This window comes from Gracilinanus agilis, unplaced genomic scaffold (assembly GCF_016433145.1).
Source record: "Gracilinanus agilis isolate LMUSP501 unplaced genomic scaffold, AgileGrace unplaced_scaffold41754, whole genome shotgun sequence".
In the NCBI taxonomy this organism is placed as follows: domain Eukaryota; kingdom Metazoa; phylum Chordata; class Mammalia; order Didelphimorphia; family Didelphidae; genus Gracilinanus; species Gracilinanus agilis.
The window spans coordinates 116-8817 of record NW_025375527.1 but is presented as its reverse complement, the minus strand read 5'-3'; the positions used below and the strand labels follow the sequence as shown (position 1 = coordinate 8817).

The following is an 8702-nucleotide window of genomic DNA, read 5'->3' as shown; positions in this document are numbered from 1 at the left end:
GAGAGAGAGAGAGAGAGAGAGAGAGAGAGAGAGAGAGAAAGAGAGAGAGAGAGAAAGAGAGAGAGAGAGATAGACAGACAGACAGAGACACAGACAGAGATGGAGACGGAGACGGAGACGGAGACAGAGAGAGAGACACACAGACACAGACACAGAGACAGAGTCAGAGACAAGGAATGGACAGGGTAATACTGAAGGTAGGAAGGGGTAAGGCTATGAGAAGATAGAAGTGGTCACAATACAGGGGGTGAGACATGGAAGGATATGAAGGAATATATGAAAAGTTGACAGAGGATGAAAGAGACTATAGAACAGGAGGTGAAAAGGATTAGAGGAAAGAATAAGAAAGAGTAGAAAGAACCATAGGATAGGAAATGGGACAAAATAGAGGGAAAGATGGGAGAAAGGTGCAATAAATCAAAAGACAGAAGGCGGAAGGGATAGGGAGGAATGGTCAGGGGAGGTAGATGGAATTATAGGATAGTTAAGTGGACGGTTTAGAGGGAGTTGTGGAAGGTGAATGGAACCATGGAACAGAAGGGGTGAGTTAGAGTGGAAGGGGTCATAGAGGTGGGAGGGATGAAAGGAAGGGTAAAAGTTGATGAATATGGCAGCCAGAAAGGAATGAAGGAAAGGAGGAGAGAGAATCATGACACCCAAAAGAAGGATACTGGAAAGGATGAGGGGAAAGGTTGGAGGGAATGAAAGGACTAGAGTAGGACACTGACTAGTTGTAGTTCTTCTAGAAGCCAGCGACCAAGATGATGGAGAGCTTGGAAGCCATGCCATATGAAGAACAGTTGAAGAAACTGGGGATATTTAATCTGCAGAAGAGAAGTTTTAGGGGAGATAAGATATTTGACTTTAGATATTTAAAGGACTTTTATGGAAAGAAGGATTAGGATGATTCTTCCTGGCTCCAGAAGGCCAAACTAGGAGCAATGGGTAGATGGTGCACAGTTCAATGTGAGGGAAAACTTCTTTAATAATTAGAATCCAGAGATGGAATATATTGCATTAGAAAGTAGTGAGTTCTTTGTCATGAGAGCAGAGGCATACTTGTGGGTATGGTATAGAATTTATTTCTCTGCAGATATGGAAGTTCAAGAATCCTTCTATTTCTTAGATTTGATGATTATCTGATGTAGAAGATGAGAGAAGGTAGTTAAAGGTGGCCAAAGAGAAGGTACCCAAAGGGAGACAGTTTGCTAATAGTTTCTGGTCTTCTGACTTCCAGCTTCCTGGATACCTACTAGCTCACTTCCCAGGATTCAAGGCCTGAAGAGGAAACAGTCAGACTTGACATTCACAGGAACCCAGGACAGGTGGTCTGTGAAGGGCATGTTTGGTCTCAAAATGCAATTGAAGAGACGCAGGGTGCCCTCAGTACGGCCTGGGGATCACAAAGCCTTCAATAGGCTGCTAGGTAGGACTTCAACCTCCCCCTCCTACAATTTTCTTTAACAATTAAAACTGTAATAATGGAACAAGAAACCTCAAGAGATCAGTTATTAGAATCCCATCACTGGAGGTGTCTGAGCAAAGGCTCATAACCGTATAGGGGCTTCAGAGGGGCTGTCTTTCTTCCATTTTTCCCTATCTGGTTCCACTCTTGGGTCCCTCAAATGGTCCCTTTTCCAAGGGGGAGACAGAATGGGGAAGCAGCCTCTTCTCTCGGATCTGGTGGGTCCACCCTCTCCATCCCCAGCCCAATACAGCCTCCCTGCATCTCCCTCCATAGAGGACCCTGTTGTCCAGAGCTTCTTGGCCTGGGACAGAAAACTTCGGGTGTCAGACAAGGTAAGCTTGGCCTGACTTATTCATATACACATCCTTTTTAGAAAACTCCAATTCTCTTCATCTGTAAATTACCCCTATCCCCATTACAGATGGAATAGAGGTCCTGGTTTCCTAGTCCTCACTCAAGAAGGCATTCTGGGGCCTATTCTGTACTCCTTCCTACCCTTCAGAATTAGGAGTTAATCCCCTAATTACCACTACCCAGTAGGAAACTTCAGTTTTAGCCTCCTTTCTTCTTTGTGTCAGTAGCCCATGTTCTCCTATATCTTATGGTCCCTCTGTTCCACCCTTGTTTTCTTTAAGATCACAGGTACACATACAGTTCAGATAGAAACTCCACTCATCCCCCAGTTTCCTCTTTCTCTCCCTGCTTTGGTAACTTATCTTCCTGAATACAGGATCTTAAACTGCTCCCAACCAGGATCTGAACCTCCCCTATCCAGACCCTTCCCAACTCTCTCCCTTTATATCTCCTCCCCAGTATATCCCTGTTGCTATTGCTGCCCACCCTCTTTGTTTTCTGACTGTGAACTTTTCTCTTTCTGTTCATCAGTACCTCCTGGCAATGATCATAGCCTATTTTGCCCGGGCTGGTCGACCTCCCTGGCAATACCAGCGTCTCCATTTCTTCCTGGCTCTGTGAGTTGTTTCTCATTCCCCTTATCCAATGAGCTCCCTTTCTTAGCAGAAGAACTGTCCTCCATCTGTTGATGCTTTATGGGATTTGGGGAAAATCACTTGACCCTTATGAGCCTTAATTCATCTTATCTGTTAGCCAACAAACTTTTATTATATATTTTGTTTCAAGAACTGCACAAAGTGCTAGAGATAAAAGGAAAGTCAAAAATGGTTAAAACTGTGGTACTGCATCCTGGTCCCAGCATTGTCACGTTTTGTAAACCTGGATAAATCCTCTTTTTGTAGTCCTCAGTATCCTTTTGGTGGGGGCAGGATCAGCCTAGATCAGCGATGGTGAACCTGTGGCACAAGTACCAAAGATGGCACACAGAGCATTTTCTATAGGCACACAGCTGCCCTCCCCAGCCTGCCTCCCCCTAGAGTTTATTACTAGAAAGGCAGAGGGACTTAGGGGAGCTGTCCCCCTCCCCCTCTCTACCGTGCATGATGACATTTTTTCACATCACCTGCTCCTCTGCCCAGCAGCCCAATGGGAGTGCTTTCTCCTTTCTCTGTGTGGAATGGGGGGGCATGGCACACCCTGGACTCAGTGGAGGGGGAGGGCACAGCATGCAGACTCTGGGGGGTGTGGGCACAGCACTTGGTCTGGTGGGTGAAGTGGGGGAGGGATCCAGCACTCCATCTCTAAAAGGTTTGCCATCACTGGCCTAGATGATCTCTAAGGGTCCTTTTAGCTGTGACATTTCATGATGTCTCTGCTATAAGAACTCAGAATGACATTTCCAGTGCAAGACTCTTCTGTTGTCTTTGCCATGTTGATCAAATCAGCCAAGGAGGATGGGAAAAAGGGGGTACAGTTATATAGCTCTCCTCAAAGCAGGATAGAAATGCTAATGTTAGACTCCTGAAGGAGTGTGATTAAGATGGTAAAGGGATTTAGAGACCATAGTTTATTGAGTAATGACTTTGGGACTATGTATCTTAGAGAAAGGAAGATTTGGGGATATGATCACTATCTTCAAAATGATTTCTAAAGTCATTTTTAGATGCAAAATACTTTGAAGAAAGCAAACACGTAGAAAAGAGATTAAGCCTTTTTTTCTTTCTAATTGGTGCTAGAGAGTAGAACTAGGAGCAATGAGGAAAAATCAAAAAAATTTTCAACAATCAAAACTGTCTAAAAGTGGAATGGGTGGTGGTGAATTTTCCATCACTTGCTGCCTATAATTAGAAGCTGGCTGACCACTTCCTAGAGCTATTATAAAAGGCACTCAATTTTGGTTTAGACTAGGGGGATTTGTCCTATTCTGAGATTTTAGGATTTTATGGGTCTAGATTAGGTTCAGAGGAGGTGGTAGAGTTGCTCCATTAATGGAATCTCTGTGATTTCATAGGAAATAGGGCAAGAGAGATGAATTATGATTCGGTGATACTCTAAGATGATCTCACTGATTAGAAAGTTGAGATTAAGGTTGAACCATGTCTTCTACTTGGCCTTACACAGCTACCTGGCCAATGACATGGAGGAAGATCGCCAAGGGCCAAAGCATGGCATGTTTGCCTTCCTTTTTGGGCAGGACAGCACCCAGCGTGCCAAGTTCCAGTGGCTTCGGGCCCAGCTCTTCCAGGCCATTGGTTGGAAGGCTTGGGTCACCCGAGAGGAGTGTGAGGAGGTAAGGATCTATTGGGAGGATGGAGAGGAGAGGTTCAGTAATACTAGTTTTGGGAAAACTATGTATAACTAGGAGTCGCTTCTTGTTTTGTTTTTTTCTTTTCCAGATTCAGGCATATCAACCTGAACACTGGGTATGGAAACGTGACCGGGCCCTCCTTCAGTAGTGCTCCATAGTAAGGAGGCTGTGGGTCACAGGGACTGGAGGCAGGAATGGCAGAGGAGTGGAGCAGAGATGAGATGAGATGAGAAAATGGTCCATTCAGGAGCATGAAGAAGCTGTCACCCCCTCTTCTTACTGCTTAAGAGGTCCTAACATAGCCAGCCTGATAGCAAAAGCTATCAGTCAGACCTAGTCAGTCCCAGACAGACCTAGTCAGTCCAGGCAGATGCAGCTAATCAGACACAAACAGGCACATCTGGAGACAGATATAACCAGACCAGAATGATAACTGAGAATATTTGTGTCTGAAGGTAGGATGTGTGTGTGTGTGTGTGTGTGTGTGTGTGTGTGTGTGTGTAAGTGTAACTCATCTGAGCTGAGCTGACATGGGGAGGGAGTGTGCCCTAGGACAGTGTTCTTGTCATTCTTTAAGTTTTGGCACACTGGGAAAGAGGCTGAGGTATCTTGAACTAGTTAAAGTTCAAACAGAAAGTCTCAATCATACACCATTAAACATAAACCAAGAGGTCTAGTCTGATACAGAGAAATAGGTAATACAATAGAAAGACACAGATAGATCAGTTTCTACAGACAAGCATAGAAAGATACAGTCAGATGTAGTCTGTTAGGCATAGTGAGTAAGGGAGACCCAGGCAAGAAAGGCCAATTACAGGCCAACAAGTAGTCTTTTTCATACCCAGGCAGTTAGGCAGTTAGAGTCAGGGGGACAGTCCCAGATGGAGAAACACAAGTATATCTAGAGATAATCATCCAGAGAGTTAGGCTTAGTCACAGATCATAAAGCACATACAAGTTAGAGAGGTGAGTTATGGGTTAAGTATAAGGTTAAAAGGGACATGCTTCAATAATTCAAGAATCCAAGGTTTTCCTCAGTGTGGGGCAGACCCCCACCCTGATGCAGATCGCAACTTCTCTGTACCTTGCTAGGAGGTTTCAGCATCTAGTGGACAGGCTTCTAGTGGTGAGTCTTTCCATACTTCCTCAGGCTGGTCCTGAAAGGCAGATGCATAGTGTTGGCCTTCCAGGAATGGAGTTTTGCCCTCCTAGTTCCTGCCAGAGCTTGCATTCCCTTGGCAATATTTCTCACCAACTCCTTTTGCCTCCATGTTATGCTGAGGCATTAGAGAAGGATAGCAGCTAAGCCAAAATGTCTGTGACCCCAAGAGTGTACTTTGGAACCTACCTGCTTTTTGGAACCTACATGCTTTTTGGAGGAGATTTTATGTAAGTGGTTGGGAAAATCAAAGCTGATAGACCATGGAGGGAAAAAAAAAGCCTAAGCTATTTTAATTGAAGGGAAAGAAGAGGGAGGGAGAAGGGAAGTGGGAAGAAGGGAAGGGGTGGCAAGGAGGAACCAAAAGGGAAAAGAGTCAAGAGAAAGAAGATGGAGAAAGGATGAGAAAGAAGAGAGAGACCAAAGAAGAGATCAAAGAAGAGAGAGGAGAAAAACCAAGGAGAGAGAAGAGAAGGGACCAAAATTTTACATTGCCATGAAGCACCTAACCTCCAAACCTGTCAGTATGCTCCCATACCCTTTCCAAACTGTGGTGAGTTGCTTTATGTTGTTTTTGTTGGGGATGGGGTGGTGGGGCAACCTATAAATATACATTGAAGGTCATGAAAAAAACTGGTAGGCAGAGATTTATCACCAAGTGCTGAATTCTGGGAAACATTGACTTAAGAGTTCCCAAATATCTAATTTAGGGACAAAATCAGGGTTAAAAATGAGAATTAAGGCTTCCTTTCTTTTCTCGTTCCTGTCTCCTCCCTTTTGCTTTGTCTTTTTACAATTTTTTAAAACTTCCCTTTCAAGTCCTTTCTATGGTTTTATTTTCTGATTACCTAACACACTTTACATCTCTTTTTTTTCCTTTTTCTCTCCATGCTTTCACCCTCATTCTCAGGCCTGTCACAACTTTTCTTTCTTTTTTTTCTTTCTTTCTATTCTTAGTTCCTCTTATCATTTTGCTTCTTTTTTAAAAATCTGTCTTTCTTGGGGCAGCTCAGTAGCTCAGTGGATTGAGAGCCAGGCCTAGAGACTGGAGGTCCTAGGTTCAAATCTGACCTCAGACACTTCCCAGCTGTGTGACCCTGGGCAAGTCACTTGACCCCCATTGCCTACCCTTACCACTCTTCTGCCTTGGAGCCAATACACAGAAGTTAAGGGTTTAAAATGAAAAAACAAACAAACAAACAAAAAATCTATCTTTCTTGCCTTTCTCTTGAATTCTCTAGGGTTATGACTTCTCTTTACAGTTAGATTTCAGGATCCACACTGGGATTAAAAGTTATCTTTTAGGACTTTATTCAGAATTAAACTGTGCTGGTTGATTCCAAGGGATGATTAATGTTTGAAGTAGGGATTTATGATTATAGTGAATTAAGGATTAGGCTTAGGATAATGGTTGAAGTTTAAGAAATATTGTTTAATTAAGGTTAAGGTTATAGTAAGAAGTATGGTTAGGTGTAGGTTAGAATGGAGGGGGGATTATTGTAGGTGGATATAATAGAATTAGGATTCCATCTCAATTTAGAAGTTAGTGCAATGGTTATAATATGGGGAAAGGATATGGTTAAAATATGTCAGTGTTTTTCACTCTTTTTTGTTCTTAGTATCTTTTTCCCACTATTAGAAACAGATGGGATTTCAGAATCACATTCTCAGATACCTCGATAGTCAGACTTACTTGGTTCCTGTTTTCATCAGCGGTCAACCTTGGCTAACCCTTGCTCAGCTGACAAATATGGATCTTTCTTACCCTCAACCTGTGACTCTTTTCATCAACAAAACCCAGCAGGTCCTCTCCAGGGCTTTCCAACCTTCAGGGGACATAACAGACAAGAATCTTCTTCCTCAGACTTCTGCTGACCCAGGTGATGACTCAGGAGGGAAAAGGCATAAGGTTACATTGTGGACACTTCAGGTAGAGTTCTATGAAGTAGTACTAGACTCACTTTATCTGCATTGGGAATTTAATGCAACAGTTCCAGGGAGAATCTATTAAGGAGACAGTCAGGATTCCTGGTATTAGATTCATGCACATGTATGTGTATATATACATATATGTATATACACATATGTATATGTGTATATATACATACATAAAATGTAAGTATATGTACATGTATATACACATGTATATACATATAGATGCATATATACATACCCATATATACACATACATATATATATATATATATATATACACTTACATCTCTGTGTTTGTATGTACTTCTAATGGAAATGGCTATGCCTATAGATACTGATATAGCTGTGAAGCACTGGTATTTGTTTACAACTGATGACTACATCCTGGAGTATTGTGGCAGAGAAGCCTTAGAATTAATAATCAACCAACAGCTGCAGATGATCTAAGCCACTGATATCTGGACCAGCCTCTAAAGTACTTACTTCTCTGAACTTTACTGAGTTTGGAGATTTCCCCTGGATAAACCTGAGTAGAAGTGTAGAAATATGGGCAAAATACTGGTAGATGAATAATAGGAATTTTGGAAGCATAAAATTTTAGCAAAAAAAATCTTGCTGACAATCTTTTCTTTTAAGACTTTTTGTTCTGTTCTAGTAACAATTCTGAGAAAGAAGAGCAGCAAGGACTAGGCATTTGGAGTTAAGTGACTTGCTCAGAGTCATATAATAGGATGTATCTGAGGGCAGATTTGAATCCAGGTCCTTCCTGGCTCTCTATTTACTGTGCTACCTACCTGCCCTTTGCTGACTAAATCTTGATTGGCTAAAATAAAAAGAGAAAAGGAGAAAGGAGAGAAATGGAGGAAATATAGTTGAAAAAGCGAGAATAAGGGAGGGAAAGAAGTCCAAAAACATTAAAGAACAATTTAAAAGAATACAAAGAAAGAAAAGAGGAAAGAGAATAAAGAGGGTGTAACAAAGACACAGAAAAGGAATTGGAGATAGGAGGAAGGAGAATAAAAGAGAAGAGAAAAAGATACAGAGAATTATAGATTAAGAGATGGAAGTCACCTTAGAACCATCTAGTTTAATCCTTTCATTTTATAGATGAAATATCTGGGCCCCAGAGAAGACAAGTGACTTGTCCAAAGCCACACAAGTAGTAAGTGACAGATTCACATATTGTTCCTTTGACTTCCAATCTAGCATCCTTTCTGGAGGGGACAGAGGAGAAGACAAGGAATGGAAGAGTGACTGTGGAGTGATTGATGAACAAAAAGACACTAAGAAAGAAGAAGCAAGAGTTCCAGTGGGGAAAAGTTCCCTTTTCCTGTTCATCTCAGACTTTTCTCCTTTCCCACTTCCTTTCCTCCCCATCTTTTCTCAAAACTGGAGGAAACACAGCTATAGAGCTGCTTATGGGAAAGGGTCACAAGAAATCTTTCCTGCCCCTCTGAAAAAGCTAATCTTTTTTCTCC

At 42.2% G+C, this 8702-nt stretch overlaps 1 protein-coding gene across 1 annotated transcript; it reads left to right on the top strand.

The window, feature by feature from the left end:
• Positions 1–1312: 1312 nt before the first annotated feature.
• LOC123255252 (speedy protein E4-like) lies at positions 1313–4278 on the top strand (the record flags this gene model as incomplete). Its single annotated transcript, XM_044684088.1, has 5 exons — positions 1313–1426; positions 1742–1800; positions 2354–2439; positions 3944–4112; positions 4219–4278. Coding segments are annotated over 5 exons (488 nt in total), but the record flags the coding sequence as incomplete, so codon positions are not given.
• Between the last annotated feature and the right edge of the window lie 4424 nt (positions 4279–8702).